Source organism: Alosa sapidissima, chromosome 21 (assembly GCF_018492685.1).
Source record: "Alosa sapidissima isolate fAloSap1 chromosome 21, fAloSap1.pri, whole genome shotgun sequence".
Lineage (NCBI taxonomy): Eukaryota > Metazoa > Chordata > Actinopteri > Clupeiformes > Clupeidae > Alosa > Alosa sapidissima.
Window position 1 is genome coordinate 30,557,552 of NC_055977.1, and position 19,492 is coordinate 30,577,043.

General features: G+C 39.2%; 1 protein-coding gene across 1 annotated transcript in view; it reads left to right on the forward strand.

Annotated features, from left to right (window-relative positions):
* msto1 (misato mitochondrial distribution and morphology regulator 1) overlaps positions 1–19,492 on the forward strand; it is a 71,104-nt gene that overhangs the window by 16,309 nt on the left and 35,303 nt on the right. Inside the window, exons 3-8 of the mRNA XM_042076581.1 lie at positions 6,824–6,893; positions 6,998–7,073; positions 7,499–7,556; positions 9,956–10,106; positions 11,597–11,711; positions 18,021–18,155. Coding sequence (XP_041932515.1) covers positions 6,824–6,893; positions 6,998–7,073; positions 7,499–7,556; positions 9,956–10,106; positions 11,597–11,711; positions 18,021–18,155 — 605 coding nt within the window. The remainder of the gene's footprint in view (positions 1–6,823; positions 6,894–6,997; positions 7,074–7,498; positions 7,557–9,955; positions 10,107–11,596; positions 11,712–18,020; positions 18,156–19,492) is intronic.

Here is a 19,492-nt window from a genome sequence, read left to right on the forward strand (position 1 = left end):
CAGCCCTGCCATCGGGCCTGTCTCTGTGTTGCCCTGTTGCTACCCCTTGCCCTTCCAACGAAACAGATGTCTTCAAATCATCGTTTTCCTTGCTTGAAGGCGAACTTAGAGTGATGTTAACCTAAGTTTAACGGCGTGATTGTCGTGAGGGCACGATTCATTGGCGCTTGCATGTTCGGCTTTATGTCTACGTGCGCACCTGAGGCTACTCAGCTACTAGAGAAAGAATTTCCCCTGTTTGTATGTTCACTCCAAGTTGGCCTACCATAACTTACCAACTCTGCACTGTAGACCCTAACTGGCTATTTATATTTTTTTGTGAAATAAGCAAATGTATTTGTTCAACTTTATGAAGCAGAATTACACACTAGCCTAGGCTACTTGGAACATAACACATTTGACAAAGGACAGATGACAAAATATTAACTTTCAGTTTTTTACGATGTCTTTGTCATGGGGAAGTTTTTTTCCCCATGCATTTATTCTAGGCTACTGTCAGTGACTGCCGTGAGAGAAGCGGGTTCTGTGTTTCGTTCATGTCAGTGACTGATGCGAGAGAAGCAGGGTCTGTGTTGTGTTGTGTTCATTTATTTTCAATTGGGCATGCCATGCCGTGTCGTCCACAGCTCTTCAGTTCTGACAAAGCCGAAATTACTCCTTTTGAAACAATGAGTGCGCGAGTTTGTATGGTTATATTGCTTGACAGGGGGGGGATCCCAAGCTTTCAGCCATAAGGCTACAGAACTTTGAGAACATTTCCTAATTCACCCGACACTAATATTCAAAATGTTGAAAACTATTTCGGCATAGCCTATAAGCAGTTTAATTAAATGTAATGTTAGGTGTAAACAAACGGGCTACTTGGTGAGGCTTGGCCTATTAACTGACCACCCGATTCACGTTGACTGGGGGGCAGGGGGGGCCATCAGACATTTGTGCCCAGTTAATCCGGCCCTGCCCCCAACAAATCACACCTTCCCACCAGCTGTGACAGCTTAAAAGAAGTCGAGAGGACTCCTAACTCACAGACCTATTCACAAACCGGTTTTGTGGCATTTCGCCTGTTTTGAAATCCTATGCGGCTACAGGAGCTTCCAATTGTGAGGAAGCAATTTTGCATTGTAGGCATAACTAACATGCAATAACGCCACCAACAACAACCAAAACTAGGCTACTCATTGTCAACATGTAAATTAAATGTAACATTATTGTGAATCAAATGTTCGAATAAAATGTTCTCTTTTGCAAACGTAGGCATAGGCATAGTAACAGATTAATTTAATAATGTTACAAAGATACTACATCAATCCGTATGTTTCATTAGGCTATTTGTTTTGCCTTACTCTTGATTCATTTAGGCTAGGCCTTTTTATTCAGTTATTCATCATCTTCCGTCCTTGTGTAGCGTACGCATTCTCAGACCTGTCACCTGCCACTCATCCTAAGGGAGGTGTTTGGAATCATTCCCGCGTTACAATCATCAGCCAATCAAGGTGGTCACTTCAGTCAAGCTCGTGCATGAGTAATAACGTCATCCATAGCAACGAAGACTCACTCACTCTTAGTCAAAGATTCTAGAGCGCTCAGCTCCAGAATCTGTTCAGGAGTTGTCATTTTCCCTTAGTAAGAGTAGGCTAGGTCTGAAAGGCTTTGTGAATAACTTAATAAGAGAAACTTCTAGCTAAAATCTTTTATTGCTATTTAGGAGTAGCCTACTCCTAGTGGTAAGATAAAAGGCTTTGTGAATATGGCCCTGTGTCTAACCCAATGCATAGCCCATTTAAACAAAATAATGGTCGAATATTAGGCTACTGATGATCATTGTTATTTAAGAACATGCAGTGCGCGTAGGGCACCAAAAACATTTTGCTCGTAAAAAATCATCATACCGCACATTGTGGCGGGTCTGTTATTTAACCTACTTACTAGGCTGCGCAAACCACAGGCCTTTATTTTGGGCAAGCCTGCATTCGAGGCAGGCCTTCTGTTGAAGAATTTTATATAAAGCCTGCGCTAACAGTAATCCTCCTGCCCCCGATACCACAGCTGTGGATAGTGTGGAATGTTCAAGTAATAACACAATCCAATGTGTGTCTCAATTGTCCCCCGCTGACCACCTCACACATTTCTCTAGATTTTGCAATGACCTTACATGACACAATGCCTTAAAATGCCAGTTTTTAGGACACAGAATAATGTTTGTAATGATACCAGTTAGGCCTACGTTCAACAGTAACGTAAGTGTAATGAGCTATTCATTGTCGAAGGTGCATGGTGAAGTGAAATTCTTACTTTGGAAAACAAACATTTGCCGATATCATTGGATAGGGGATAGGCCTACTTCTTTATTTTACGTAGCCTACAATGGCCAGTTCAGACAAAGCCGAAATTACTCATTTTGAAACATTTGTATGGTTATATTGCTTGACTTTGTGATAGGCCTATTTGACAGAGTAAGCATATTAGCAGAGAAGTTTTATTTTAAATTGTAGAATTTTCAAAAAAAGTATAATTATTGCAAGTTGCACTACTTTTTGTATTGGTGAAAGATGTTTGTGAAATCTGCACAGTAAAAGTTCTGTATTTTGACTGCAATTGTCTTTGCATTCTGATTAGATTCTTCATTAGAATCATGAGTGGCTCTTTGTAAACAGCATCATTTTCTGGGGCCATGCAAAACTGCATTACCACTAGTGTGGACTTATTCTACATCATGACAGTAAAATAGACCATCCTTAGTCAATCTACTGCAGCAATTCCTCTCTCAACCTGTAGAAAATGCTGTGAACATCTGATTATGCATGGAGAGAAAAATACCTTCATATACTGTGAAACCGTAAGAACTCTGAAAATACCGTGATATACATTTTTGGTCATACCGCCCAGCACTACGTTCAGTGTGGGGTATAAACAAACTGAGAATTTAGCGGTGTCACGTCTGCCTGTCACAGATGTGGGGAGCTGAAGCTTGGGATACAGTTACTACAGTAACAGTTTTTTATTTTACTTCTTATGGAATGTTTTTTTTCACTTTTATAAAGGCTTTGTTTGAATGCTGTTGGAACAAATAGTAGTTGATTATAAAGGCAACTTTCTGTTGCAATATTCTGTGTGTTCTGGACTTCAGGTAACTTGTTAAGCCAGTGGTTCTCAAACTTTTTCTTTCATTCCCCACTTTGATCAAGGGGGCATTGACTGATGATAGTGGAGATAATGTGTTATCCCAAGGCCTTTGCAAGTCAGCATCTCCGACGGTAGTCTACCCTATTAAAAATATACGTTTTCGATGTCCCAAACGGAGAGCCATACTTTATTGTTTTAACGATCTCTATGCTACTCACCAAAATGTAGGCATGGGAACATGATGAAGTATCCAACTGTCGTGTGTTAAATTATTGTGATTACGAGCCAGTGGTTTTCAAACATTATGCGTGACTCGGACATCTAACGAAATGCAATACGTTTGTATGTAGGCAATTTATATTCACAATACTTAGGCCTACTAAAATAAATAGTATTTTATTTGTATTGGTTGTTTAGAGTAAAAAGAAATCGGTCGGTCTTAACGCAAGTTTACAACCGGCAAGTCGGTCGGACTAAAAGAGGAAAAAAATAAATATTTGGGTCGGTTCTAAATATTTTTAAGGATGGCCTGGCAGTGTTTTTTTGCGCGTCTGCAGAAGTAAGCCAAATATGAATGTAATTCTGCGGCATAAAGCAGATGTATTTGTTTATTGTACAGAAAAATAAAAATGACATGTCAAGCAGTCAATTGACTACATTGCAGTCAAGAAGTAGGGCAAATTAATTTACGAAACCAAAACGTGGGTCATAGTTGTCTAAGCCTCTATTGCGTAGCCTGTTAAAAACGTCGCCAGATAGTATTAAATCGGCAACAACATTGTTTTCTGCAGAAGCCTACCCAAGGCTACAGATTAATTCTGAACAGTTATTTCTCTACTGGCTCAATTATCACACAAGACACTGTTTTGATTTGCGTAGTTGCGTTACCCCCAACACTGACAATAATGTAGACAGCAAATTTCGATTTCGATTTTCGTTACCACCCTGTAGTCAAGCCTTAAGCCATACCCAAGTAGCCTAAATCGAGGTAATGTTTAATTATGCATGATTTATTTTGTTATCGAGTTTGTAGGCTGGGATTACTCTCGGCAACAATTATGTTTATTTGTAGCCTCCTTATTTTTCAGAAGGGGCGGCAGGCAGAGCGATGTACAGTGGCAGAGTGACGCACAGTGGCTGAAAGTGGTACTAAAGCTTTACGCAGCTTCACGCCTCGTAATGGGCGACTGAAGTGGTCATTTGAAAGCGATGCCCACTGTATGCACACCTGCAGGTGCCACTGAAGGCCTGAGATTGGAGAACCTGGTGTTTCTCCTCAGCTGCCCACTGTAATGGCAAGCAGGTTTATTCTGGTAGTGGTTGCAGTAATGCTGATGTTACGCACAACTGGTGTATAGAATCATTGGCAGCAAGACTAGCCAAGTAAATAGCAGCACATATCTTTATTTTGGGCTTTTCCCAAATCACGGAAGTAACAGCAGGAGCGGAAGCAGCAGAGAGTAGAAGCCATTAGAAGTGTTAATTAAATAAACTCCTGGTTTATTTAGTTAGTAATTTGGTCGAGGAGTAATTAGTTTACTCCTCGACCAATGTTCGACCAAGGGGAAAAAAAGCTTCTGGGGGTGTGTTTGGCTTGCGGTCATCGTGCAAATGACCCTAGGGTGAAATTCACTCCGAACCATTGCTTTAAGCTCTAAAAGCTTTATCTCTTTTTGTCTCTTGCTTCTTCAGCTGTCAGCAGCACAGGCTGAAGCCTGAAAATATTGTTAACAAAGTAGCCTAACCAAGCTTATCATAGTCTAGGCCAGGGCTTCCCAAACTTTCCCATGACATGACCCCCCAAATACCACAAAGTTCTGGCCATGGCCCTCCTTTTGCAAGATGTCTTAACCCATCGACAATTCCAAAAATAAATTAAACTCCTCTTCTATCTGTTTAGCCACAAACACTTCGCAATGGAGCATACAGTGTGTGAAAATTCCATTTGGGGCTTTCTGCTTGATGAGAGCTGTCGGTCCACTTATTCTCAGTCATAGCCACAGCCCCGTCTGAAAACACTCTCACACAACAAGACCAGTCAAGTCCATCTGCCTCAATATACTCATCAAAAAATATTTCTCCCTTTGGCTTTCAAGAAGGTGTGCATTTTGGCAGAGCTAGCTAGTTAGCTAAATAGCAGTAACATTTGCAGGTGTCATGGACAGTTTATGTGATGATTAATGTGTTTGAATACTAGCCAATCAAAAAGATTATCACAGAAAATATATATTTTTTTAATTTATTTTTTGCTTTTATTTTTCCTTCCAACTTGCTGAGGCCCCCACTTTGAAAATCATTGGTCTAGGCTACTGGTTGGATTGTTAAGTTTTCCCACATGTGCCCTTTTCATGCTACTTTTACACATGGCCGGCTATTTTCATAAACAGACATTTCAACCTCTCCGTTTTCAAAAATAACATCGTGCACACCTGTCAGTTTTCAGAAAAGTTTTCCTTTACACTAACCTGGGTATATGCCTTCAAGAGCATGCCAAACCTGTACGTGGCAGTGTAACGAGAAGCTCAAGCCCATATTAGCCAATCAGAATCCCGAAAATATCAACAACAGCAACGAATCACTTCCTCTTTCTCTTTTGAACTGACTAAAAATCTCCGCCTCGTTACATAAATCTCCGTTTGTACCTCTTTAGACGCAAACGAACAAACAGAGTTTTCCCAAAAAACGATCAGCCTGGAGTTTTAATTATTTTTACTACTTTTGCCTTTGTTTTTGCTTACTAATTATTCTTTATTTTTAAATGATTTTACCTTGTGTTTTATGTTTTCTTTTTATTATGATCTTTACCTTTTAACTATTCTTTGACTATATTGCCTTTCTATGCTTTTATTTGTTATTATTGTTTGGTTTTGTTTATGTAAAGCACATTGAATGACCTCTGTGTATGAAATGCGCTATATAAATAAACTTGACTTGACTTGCCCTGCATGTCGATATTGACAAGCAGCTGTAACGTTAACCCAACCGTATTCTAACATTAGCTTAGCGGCTTCTTACGTGCTTGTGCATAACTTAATTGAAGAGTTTGGTCTCCACAATTGACTACGTTGTTATAAGGACTTAGCAGAGTCAACTTGAACGCAACAGTTTTGAACAAATTTGCGCAGCTTGCTAATGATGCTAACCAGATTTTATAGTAGTTTACCAAGTTGTCTGTAACAGCCCTTGCACGAAATCGTGAATGTTTGGATTTGTGAAATCATTATTTATTATTATTTACACAGACATGAACAAAAAACACTTATTAAAATGAAATGGACTTGTTTCATGCAAACCCATAGCCACAGGTTTATAAAATAAAGCACCTTGTCGTGCAGTCTGCATTAACAAACACCTAATCCTTGGGCCCAGATCAAGAGGAGTCACCTACAGTATTGCTACCACTTGAGGTAGCAAAGTCTAGTAATCCTGTGTGGGACATATTCTGCTATGTGGTAGATGAGTTTTATTTACAAAGGCTTTTATACCCATACCCTATTAGGCCATATAGCTTAATATTGGACTATGTACACGTCAGTCAGGATGCATCAAAGTACTGGAAGGTGGAGCATGTCTTAATTCCAGTTATATCACATGTACAGGATATGGGCTTTTAGAAAATGCATTATTTAGGTGCTTGAATTAGATTTCCTGGTGGAGGCCAAAATGTATCAGCCAGACATTTGGTTCCCATTCCCAACAGGAAGCCTTCAGACATTACGACAGGAGGGTATTCTGTATGAAACTGAAAACCATGCCGGTGCCTTCAGCTGGTAAGTGTGTATGGTTGTATACTTACTTTGCTCTTACAGTGTCCAGTGACTAAATATTTGATAAATGTGTCCTGATTGTATATTGCTTTCTTATTTTTTTAAAGGAAAGGACAGGTGGTAACACATAAACATACGCTGCCAACCAAAAACGCTTTCCTCCAGGATCTAGACAAGTTGGATGTGAGTTTTGGTTTAACATGAAAATGCATTATTTAACAAAGTTGAAACCCGTATTTTCACACATTAGCTCTTGAAAAGTCTTTGTTGGACCATGTCTTCTAACGTACATTTTCGGCCCTAGACCTTCATCCTTCACCTTTGGGTGCGGTCAGTCACTGAAATGGTCCACAGAAAAGGAATAGTTAATAGAACAATTCAAAACCAACTCTTTGTTGAGGCCAGCTCAATGTTTAACCTACAAATGTGAAATTCTGCATGCTTTCATTGTCGAGTTTACTCACATTTCCTGAAACGCAGGTACCTTTTCCACCTATTAAACCTGTCAAACAGTTCAACCATTTCCATCTAGGGGCCACTTCAACCACACTACTTGGACCCTGTTAATCACTGCTTCCAGCTATATTAATTCTTGTCTTTGTGTTCAGAATGAGGAGATCCTGACAGAAGCTGACTTACACAGTTCCCAGCAGGCACAGTACTCAGGTAGGGATTGATACATACATTTACGCAATACTGAAATTACTCAGAATGTTTTTTCTGATCAACTTGATAGCTGAGTCTTCAGTAATCACCAGCTACTCATTCAATCAGTAGAGTGTTCTGCTCTGTATAAGTATAAAGTATATATACTCTTGATCCTGTGAGTGAAATTTGGTCTCTGCATTTATCCCAATTCGTGAATTAGTGAAACACACACAGCACACAGTGAACACACAGTGAGGTGAAGCACACACTAACCCGGAGCAGTGAGCTGCCTGCTACAGCGGCTCTCAGGGAGCAGTGAGGGGTTAGGTGCCTTGCTCAAGGGCACTTCAGCCGTGGATGTAGGCATAGGAGAGCGGTGCTCAACCACTTTCCCCGCCCACATTTTTCCTACTGGGCGGTGATCGAACCGGCAACCCTTCGGTTACAAGCCCGAAGCCCTAACCAGTAGGCCACGGCTGCCCCAAACGGCTGATCAGTGATACTGTAAATGCCATTGTTAACCGAAGAGTGCCAAACTCTTCACTGCCCATGAACACCTAGGGTCCAAGTACATTTGCTTGCATCCTGTTTGCAGACATCCTTTCCCTTCAACATCATTCAAATTGAGTTACAAACCAGAAAACAGAGAAACTGCTGCAGCCTGAATCACAAGCTAATTCTGTGGATCGTGGACTTGCTCACTATTAGAACTCAGAAAGTGCTGGTCAGTCAAAGGCTCTCTGACCTCCGATACACTTCAACTGACTCTCCCAGGGCTCTATCCTTGTACTCAGATGACTACAAAAACCCAGCCATTTGAGACCACAACCACTTCTAATTAAACTCACTCAGAGCATATGGATGAGGTCTGAAGGAAAAGGCTGGAAGACAAGATTTATAGGATATTCCCCCTTTCACCTGAGAAGAACCTAATGTGGTGTTGCTTAATAAAGACATTATTCTAGAACTTCACCACACAATAGGTCTACAGTACATAACCTACTAAGAAAACCCGGTTCTCCATCTAAAAACTTTGTTCTGACTTTTTTCTCGAATGACGTACCAAAGGTAGTGCCAGAATGTCTGCCGAAGCATGTAGCATTTCTGTAATACATAATACTGTAAGTAGTGGAGTGCCCTGACTTCTGGTGGATGTACTTGGACTGCCACATAATCCAAATGTGCTGCTTTCTACATTATAAACAATGTAATTGTTCAATGTATTTTGTCCTGGAATGTCAATGCCTTTTAGGGCTGTATTTTGGGCACCAGCGCATGGTGTAAAGTTCGTTTTCCACCCGCGCAAAGTTTAATTCGGTATTTTGCATGTTTATTTTTTAAACATTGCGCCCAGGGGTGTGGCAATTAACAACCTAGGGAGGGGCCTGGCGTGTTGTCTAAAAATCACTATCGTACACCACCTAAACCTGGTCAGAAGTCAATGGCGAGTTGTTCATATGCTATTTTAAGAGTCATATTGGCAGGTGCACGCACTATCCTTCTATCATTCATGAACGCACACCAGCGCACGTCCATGCAAAGCATTAAAAATTGCACGATTACAATGGGAAACATAATTAGAATAAAGATATTACGAAATACTGTACATCTCATGAGTAGTTATTCACCATCATGTGCAAATTGGTAATGACGGTTAAAAGTGATTAGGGGAGAGGCGAGAGACACGTATGGAGCACAGCTGAAGACGCACTGTCACAAGATATAAGAAACTCCTCTGCAGGATAAATGTTGTTTTATTCAGTCATTTGAGCAATATTAGGGTAAGTGTTGCTTTTTCCAGCCTATGTTTTCGGTGGTAACCCATTGTCAGTCAATAGTGAAAGTAACTGCATATAACTGTCTTGTCGTTGACTGACTCCTTGGTGAAGTTAGTTTCACTTTGCCAATGAGTTCAAATAATAGACGAGTGGAAATGCGTCAAGGCTATGCTAGGTTTTAGTAAAGCATGGTTTAAGAATGACTATTCCATACGGTCTCGCAAGCAGCCTCCTTCAAATGCGCCGTTGAATGCCAAAATACCGATGCATTTATTTGACATATCGCGCTTTGCGCCATTAAAGGGAATGACCGATGTCATTCTCATTGGTTTAAAATGATGTTACGCCCCAAACACACCCATATGACTGATTAAAAAACCTAAGAACACCTTGTTGCACCATGCGCTCCACTTTGATAACGAAACCCCTCCCAATGTGAACAGGACATCCTACTAAATTTGAATAGACTTTTGACGAGTGACGATGCACTTTAGAATGTCATGATAGGGCCCTTAGACTTTTCAACTGCAAAAGGCATGTTGTTTAGGAGATGGGATATTAACTAAAAGCTCAAGGTTTTTTTAGGTTTTGAATGTTATTAATCATCAATGACTGATTGATATAACATACAAATTGCAGGAGCTATTCCCATACAAACGGTGAACAGCAGTCTGGAGCACTCTAAGAGGGTGTATAGTCTGGAGGGAAATGTGAGGGTGTGGTCTGATTTCCTGAGGCTTCACTTACACCCAAGGACCATCTCAGTAATCCATCAGTACAACCATGACGGGTAGGTTTGTTTGTCTTGATCCTATAACAAGCATTATGAAAAAATGAACAGTAATGAAAAAATCCAGAAATGTTCAGATTAAATTTTCCATGGTGTTTTTAGGAATTTTTAGAAATTTGTGAAAACTTTCAGGAGTTGTCTGGAATGTTTTATGGAAATTGTATTAGCCTCTACCTTGTTTAAAAGCAAGATACATGGTAATAAGAGAGAGATTACTTAAAAGGTGACATTAGCTTTCTGAGGCGTTAGTGCTCCATATATGGGACTAGTAGCTCAAAAAGTATTCACTTTGTGGAATTGTAGCCATTTCAAACAAGATTTCCTCATTCGGGGCTTTTTTTGGGGGGAGGGGGGCCACTTTATTTTTAATAAATCAAAATATATATTTTATAGTATACACAATGTTACAATACAGACTTATATACAGTGCATTACTTTGTCTTACCGTAACCATTCATCCAGTTTAGTGAGACCCTGGTTACATAAGGGGAGGGGAGATTATAACACCACGTACAGAGTGTAACACATAACATATAAGACACGACAAGGTGACAGACAGACAACAGTGCAAATAATGATGTGCTGTTAACATTCACAAATTAGCTATTTTTGAAAACTTCCTTATGAAGAACAGGACCTTCAATATATGGTCACAAGATTGAATGCAACATAAAACAAATACCGTTTTAATTTTAGAATCCTTAGTAGTGCCAACATTTCATATCAATTAATCTCTTTTCCGGTGTGAGTGGTGTATGTTGGGTATTTCTCTTACCCCTCGGTTTCAAGTAAGCTTGCGAAAATGCTTGTTTTTAAGGGGTATCTACCCCTTCCCCTTAGCCCTACCCCTTGATCCAAAAGAGAATTGGGATAGCCCTTCCTCTCACGTGAACGCACAAAACTAAGGGGAAGGGGTAAGACAGAGAAATGAGATTGGCCCTAAATTTGTCCAGTGATGTGGCAAGATTTCTTTGATTTCCAGTTTTGGATAACTACTTTCTTAGCGACAGCTAGAAAGATGAGCAACGGATTCCTGTATTTTTTGCGGGATATGGATTTCGGAGAAGTCACCAATGAGACAGAGTGTTAGAGAGGATGGGATTCTGTAGCTCAGGATGGTGGACAGTGTCTCAGTGACTGTGATCCAGAAAGAGTGAACTGGTTGGCAGTGCCACATGGTGTGCAAATAGTCGTCTGTGCTACCTAAAGTGCATTGTGAACAGATATCGGTATTGTGTAGGCCCATTTTTAACATTTTACTTTGGATGATGTGAGTTCTGTGAATGACTTTATATTGTATAAGCTGCAGGTTTGTGTTATCGGTCATGGCAAAGTACAGATTTGTTCCCAGTACTCGGGGCAAAAACAGCCTGCTACTTTTTATTTGGAAGGAACTTTGATGGTTATTATAATATATATATATATATATATATATATATATATATATATATATATATATATATATATATATTATGTATGTGTCTGTATAGTGAGTCTGATCGTCTGGAGGCATTTGGCCAGGGGGAGGCTCTCTGCAAAGGTCCAGTATTGGACGAACTGGAAGACAAGCTGCACTTCTTCATTGAAGAGTGTGATTACCTTCAGGTAACTATGCACTGCTGTAAGCTTCCTGGCCTGAGCTAACATTCCTGTATCATTCAGCACTGTTCCATTCCTCACAGATGAGTGTCAGGAGACAAAGAATCGTACAGAACTTAAAAGGAAAGTTGGAAATTAAATATTTATTTTTTCTAAACAAATACATCTTATTTGAATACTTTATGTCGTACACTTTCTGTTGTGAAAACACATTACTAATAGCTATAAGAAGACAACAGAACAGAAAAAGAAACTGATTATTTATCATAATGCCGCTGTGCAGTATAATGTGTGCCTATACCTCTATTCTGTACTTTTCTAAATTGTACTTTTGTCACCTGCTGGTTGTGATGGTAATTTTCCTAGTACCACAGTTATCTGGAAACTCAGTCAGGATGATGTTCAATCAGGAAACAGGCTTTATTCTTTCAATGATGTGCATCAAGGGAGAGACACAAGCTTCACCAGGAGGATTCACCCATATCTCTAACTATACATGAGAACTTGTAAACTTAAGTATGTTACAAACAGAGGGGGGCGTGACTCCTTCTTCTAACTCAGAGGGCTGTGCCTTCTATTCGGTCATAAATGCTAGCAGCCAAACGTGACATTGGGAGGTGTGAAAGCCCCAGCATCCCTCACATAGACAGACAAATAATCCCACCTGTGAATAAACAAAGGTTTCTGGAAAGTCTCCTATTGAATTCTAATCATTCAATTATAACCCTAAGGATGCACTGCATACAGACTAAAGAAACAAGAGATTAACATGGTTACAAAAGCACAAATGATCATAAGAAATACACATGCCATGGTATAATGCTGACTCACAATTCTTTCTGTTGTAAATGGGTATTTTCACAATCCAGGTAAGTACTTTGTTTCACAAGGCCTAAAGCATCTTGAAATATCAGTATTTATGTTTTTTTTATTTTGTTTAAGGATAGTTGAAGGATAGAAAAATGTTTCATGACAACTGGTCATTGACAATTCTTAGATATAGAATGATTTAACATTTCCAATGTTAAATTTCCAATGTTAAATGTGAGTTGGAGGGGACATCTGTAAGAAATGTAGTCTTTCCATCACTATAAAGTTTTTCCGATTTCACAAAACGTGGCGCAGATGATCTTCAGACCATGCCTCACAAATGCATTGCTTTTAGACCCATACTCAAAACTGGACGCCCGTCACAAGCAATCAAAATTGGTGGCAAAGCCATATCTTGGCAAGTCTTTCACGTATCAAGACCAAACTTAGTACACAGGTACAGGACCAAATTAGGAAGAGGCACAATACATTTAGTGACCTTAGACCCATAGGGGGCGCTGTAATTAGCAAAATTATGTTTTGGCCTATAACTGGTGATGTGTTTGGAATTAAAACATATTAGTGATGCAGTGTTAATTTTGTTGAAAAATATTAGTCAACGAACCTTTTTTCGTAAAATTAAATAAAAAGTCAGATATGATGACAAAGACTGACTATAAACTATAATAAATAGACTATAAATAAATATAACTGACACTTATAAAAATGACACGAAAATATTAGGGAGGGACGAATGGAGAAGAGATCCAATCAGAACTACTCTATTTGTGGGACAAGTTGGGAAGAAATCCAATCAGAGCGAATTTTTGAGGGTAGGTTGATCTATGCAGAAGCAGCAGAGCCATTTAAAAAGCCGCGGCAAATGCAGGCATAACAGCTAAACAAACGCAGCAGCAGCAGTTGCATAGGAGGAGAACAAAGATGAGTTTGCAGAACTTCGCACAGTTTCAAGGGCGTTTTTCACAACAGTTAGGTTGTTTACACTATATGCACAGTCTTAGTTACACAGTTGTGACTGATTTCAGCTGTCTTCGCTCATTAATCGCATTTCATAGTGACATTTGACCTAGTGCAGTCTGGCTATCGTGACTGAAGCAGGCTGACCAGAAAGCACTGCTTTGAATGAAACCTTTAGCCTACGTTTTAAAAAGAACACCCAGACCAATACTGTTGACAGGAGCATCAATCTACTATTTCTGAATCTGAAGTAAGCAATTTCCGTTGCCTACCGTAGCAGTTCTCACGTCTGAAGTAACACCTCAATGCAAAACAATCCGGACATAGTCCTAGTTAGCACACCTCTAGATGATAATAATGCTAGCCGCCAGCCTTGTCACAGGTAAAATGTTTTGCTGAGCCTACCTTAACTAACCGACAAACTCCCTTAATAAATTGACTACATGTGTTGCACAGTTGAAACAAGATGTCTTCAAAAGTATGTTGAAGGTGGTTACATTTATTTCCAATAACTTCACAAACTACATTTCCATTTGCACTCGTAGGCTCTTTCTCTCGTTTTCCTACTGTACTGTTTTGAACTGCTCTATTTCTTATCCTGGACTGCCACCTACTGGATAGAAAAGGCAACAACCTAGTAATTATGTGAATTAAAATCTACAACATGTTTGAATGGCCAAAAAAGGATAAATCATAGGGGGTATTCCAAACATTACCTTGGTGATAGGGTAGCCTATGCTGCACATGTCATAGACAGTGAGTGGTAACTTCAGTCATTTGCATTTATCATGCTAAAAATCTGACACCAGGCACTACGTTGATGCCTGAGCCAGAGAAAATTATAATAAAAGTGACAGATGTTGAACTTTTAGTTTATAATGTTAGTTTGGCTCTTCATTGATTCACTCATCTGCCAAACTTTTTTTAAGATGTTCATAGCAAAAATGGATGCATGTGATTAATTTAGATTAATTAATCACAGAGTATGTAATTAACTAGATATTTTTTTTAATCGATTGACAGCCTTCATTTCAATAATATTGTACTTCATCTTGAAAGAATGTCATATGCATTGCATATCATTCACAGAGAATGCATATCTTTTTCAGGGAGCATGTATATTTTTCAGGGAGAGCAGGCCTTATGCAGGCCTTATATGCAGGCCTTATATTTCCAATGCTTTCACAAGATTATTTTGTGACAAAGCCACAGTCAGTTAGCCTGGCGAGCCAGACCCACATTAAAATGTAGGGTCTGGGCACTCACCGTTCGCAGTGCTCAGTCCGAGGGGCGGGATAATCAGTTGCCTTTCAAATTCCCTCTGCACGCAATAGGACGCAATAGGATATTTGTTTTCAAGTAGCAGGGAATTCAAGCCAAACCGTTGCAACTCTGCCATCAATCATTATGTTAAGCCCACCAAACGACTCTATACACGATTTCAATGACCTGATTAAGTTTCGATTTCTGGAGCTCACAAGCCAACGGAGAGTTGCTAGACTAGTCCTGGCAGCAAATGTAATTTGCTGCCGCTAGGGGCGCGTCTAGATTTCTAGGCTAACAGTCAGTGTTTTTGACATTAAGAATAAAATAAAATACATCTTTTGTATTACAATCGTTAAATCTGTGTCTATTCAAACCTTAATGCCATTCCATAACAGACTGATGGATACTTCCAATGACCGGAAAATCTGGAGAAACATTTAGGCAACTTAAATTAAAGTTGAATAAATTTGGTGACCTTCGACCACTAAGATGGCGCTAGAGTTACAAGAAGTTAGCTCATACAACACACAACGCTTTCACGTATTGAAACCAAACTTGGTATATGGACTTGGGACCATCCTGAGGACGCACAGTACATTTGGTTTCCTTTACCACTAGGGGCACTATAATTAGCAAGGCTTTCTCGTATCAACACCAAACTTGGTACTTGGAGTTGTGAACACATCCTGAGGACCTATAATGCATTTGGTGACCTTGGACCACTATCACCGCTATAATTAGCCACACTTTCACCTAAACCAAATTTGGTATGTGGACTTAGGAGCACATCCCGAGGACGCACAATAAATTTGTTGTGCTTTGACCACTAGAGTGCTTTCACGCAGGGCTTTGAACCAATTGTTTTTTTTCCAATCGGTTCGTTCCGAACAGAAACGGAATTATAACGTTTCCGGTTATGAGTTCCACCAATAAATTGACGTTCCCGAACCGGTTAGAACAAAAAAATACTGTTCCCGGAACGGTTAATTTCGTTCCTGTCAGCTGTTTAATGCTATAGAATTATGTCACATCTTTCTCATCCAGCTTAAACTAAATGTAATAATATTACAACCATTATTAAATAATAATAATTATATTATTAATAATAATAATAATTAAATAGGCCTACAATTATTTCAAATGTGTAGTTTATTGTTAAAAGAGAAAATTTCCACACAAACGTAACCACATTATTAAGACACGTGGTTATGCCACTCGGGCAACAACAAATTCCAACTGTCGGGGGGGGAAGGCCATCCAGTAGGCCTACTCATACCGTAACAAGTCTTTTGTTTTGTCTTGCTTAGGCCTACTTGCAATTAGGCCTGTTTCATCAGGCAGGGCCTATTGTTTATCAACAAACATAGCCTACTAATTATAGCCTGTAATAACAGTGGCTCACATTTAACAGTTCGCAAAAACTAAAAAAATGGCTATACCAACCTGGCATTTTTAAACAAACAACAAAAAAACAGATTTGTGACTGACATTAGGCCTAACGAGAGTAAATTGCCTTCCACGATGCAAAAAATATAGATTTGGATTCTCAGTATGTCTTCCCATCTACACAAACAGAAAAGGTGCCACAAATGAGAAAGATAATCCGTTTAGTGTGTTAACAAGAATAGCTAGCCATCCGTGCATTAGGCAAACAGAGGTGTTGACAAATATAGCTATTGAGTCGACAAATATAGCTATTGATATTGTGTTTGGAATGAGCGTTTTAATTAACGATGGATCTTAATTTACCTCTTATTCAAGATGTGGAGTGGAGACTTTGTAATCCACCGCTCTCCATTCAGTCAGCGAATGTCTGATGTGATGTCACACAGGAAGTGAACCTCAGCCGTCATGGTAATGTGCGCAGGAAAATAATAACTTTTTTTTTTAGTTAATTAGGCAACGAAAACTTTGAGGAATGAAATAAAACCGGTATCATTATTTTTAAATAAGTGTTCCAGTTCCAGAACAGAAAAAATAATAACGTTTCCGGTTTCGTTTCTGTTCCCTGTAAAATACAAAAAGTTCCCGGTTTTCGTTTTCGTTCCTTGAACCGGTTCAAAGCCCTGCTTTCACGTATAGAAACCAACTTAGTATATGGACTTGTGTGTCCTGAGGACGCACAATAAATTTGGAGTCTTTTGACCACTAGGGGGGTGCTATAATCACAGGAAGTAGGCTCATATCTCAGCAACGCTTTCATGTATCAAAACCGAACTTTGAACATGGACTCAAGACCCAATACCGTGGATGTAAAATAAATTTGGTGATTTTTGACCACTTTTGGGGCACTATAATTAGCAACACTTTTTCATATCGACACCAAACATGCTATGTGAACTTTTGACCACATCCCTAGGACGCACAATAAATTTGGTGATGTTTGACCACTAAGGCGGTGCTAGAGAAACAGGAAGTGAACTCACATGTCAGTAACCCTTTCACAAATGACAAAAAACAAAAACAATTTTGGTACGAGGCATCAGGACATGGCCCTGACCATGCACACCAATTTCTATGCCTTTAGGTCTAATCATCTAGCGCCACCAAACGGTCAAAATTAGTCAAGTTCTGCCACTGCTTGGCCACCTCATTGCTGCTCTGCAGCTATATTAAGAGTTGTAATACTGTGTTTTTGACATTATGTCAAAATGGTTTTCACATTCTCTCGCTATTTCTAGGTCATTTTTTTATGTTTTAAACTAATATTTTGACACCTGGCCCTTTCAAACCTTTATCAAGTTTGCTTGTTGGAGCCTTGGTTGACCAACAAGTACGGTGTACATGGTCAGCATATGAAGTTCTTGTTCATGTGCATTTTTGCCATTGTTGCTGTAGTACAGGAAACATCTGAGAAGTAATAAGTAAAACACATAAGTGGTTATGCAGCTAGCAAATTCCCCTCAACATCAAACACAGAAATGGTTTTATGTATGCAGCTCTCCTTTACGTCAATTCTCTCTGCTGTCATCATAGCGAAATATTGTACCAATACAAATTTTACATCTCTCGCATTAAACAGGAGATGGTGTTTTGAGCCATTTTCAACCCCACAAATGACACCTCTTATAATTGGAACTTTGATAACAGGAGCAATGATACTTTCACTCAGCTCAGCCATATCATTTTGTTTAGAGCTCTAAAGACATTTTAGTGTACAGTTACATTATGTGACAGGAAAAGTTGGTGAGTGTTAATAGATAGTTTCAATTTATGAATATTTTGAGGTTTTGAAGTTGAACTGCATTGTTTTTTATACAGGGCTTTCAGGTGTTGTGTGACCTCTCTGACGGGTTCTCTGGCCTAGGGTCAAAGGTTACAGAGCTGCTTCAAGACTCCTATGGAGGACGTGGCATTCTGACCTGGGGTTTGTCGCCTGTCAGTCACGCAAACTCGGTGAGTTAAATCTGCTTCATGTTTATAATGTTTGTTCAGTGTTTTATCATTCTATTTGTGTAGTATATCATTGTACATGTATACAATATATATATAACACTAAAATACAACTAAGAACTACTTATCTACTCGTCCCACCGAAAAGTTTGTTTATTTGTTTCCCCGACTAGCACGGTAAAGTGCAAACACAACAGCACAATAAGGGTCTAGGTAGGCTGAGCTCCGCTATGCTTAGGTTAACGGAGGATCATTCACGAGAGGATTTTGGGCTGCACAGATTCAACGCAGGCCGCCGATATACTGTATCCCAACTTTTTTTGAATCATGTTGTTCCATGAAATAGTCAAATTTGTAATTTTCAACATTTGGTATGTGTTCTTTTTGCAACTAAATATGAGTCTAAGAGATTTGCAGATTATGACGTCCTGTTTTTATTCACATTTTACACAATGTCACAACTTTTTCTGATTTGGGGTTGTACATTTGATGTGATCAGCCACATATTTATTAATGTTTTTGATTGGAAGAAACCCTATTTATTATAGGGTTGCATTGATCCGATATTAACCCTCAGAACTCCAGCGGTACGGATCCGTGCCGCTGACGCACCCTTGAGAAATTACTCATTTTAACAGACTTAAGGCCTATTCACACCAAGAACGATAACGATAACTATAACCATAACGATAAAAGCGTTCACACTGAACAACGATAAACAAAGTCTCTCTTGTGTTAATGAATGTGACGGTTAAAATTCAATGGGTTCTGATTGGCTATTAGCTTTTTATCGTTCTGAAAATCGCTCTGAAAGTGATTCCCAACGATATCGTTCTTCATGTCGTTATCGTTTATGTGTTAACGTCGTCATTCATATTAACGAGAACAATATTTATTACAGTGCATGAAAATGCACTGTTCTGTTATCCGAAGTCTTCTTCTTATTACAGTGCATGAAAATGCACTGTACTGTTCTTCCAAGGCAACAACAACAACAACTTCTTCTTATTATTATTCCGCTTACCACTTTTTCCGTACGCAATTTCTCTTGAACAGTTTAACTTAGAAACTTCATTCAAACTTTGTAACGTAGGTATTCAAACGGACCAAGCTGCTATGTCTTTTCAACTTTGAAACTTTTATACTTTTTAAACTATTAAAGAAATATTTTTTAAAAATCCCCATAGACTTAACATTGCCGATTGTGACATCATAATACGGCCGTTAAGCAATTAGAATCCTATGGCAGGTGTTCAGGCCACCTGGATCAACTGCCAGTCTCAGGCTTTAAGCATACAAACTGGCCCTATTAAGACTACACATCCTGTTCAACTGCTTCC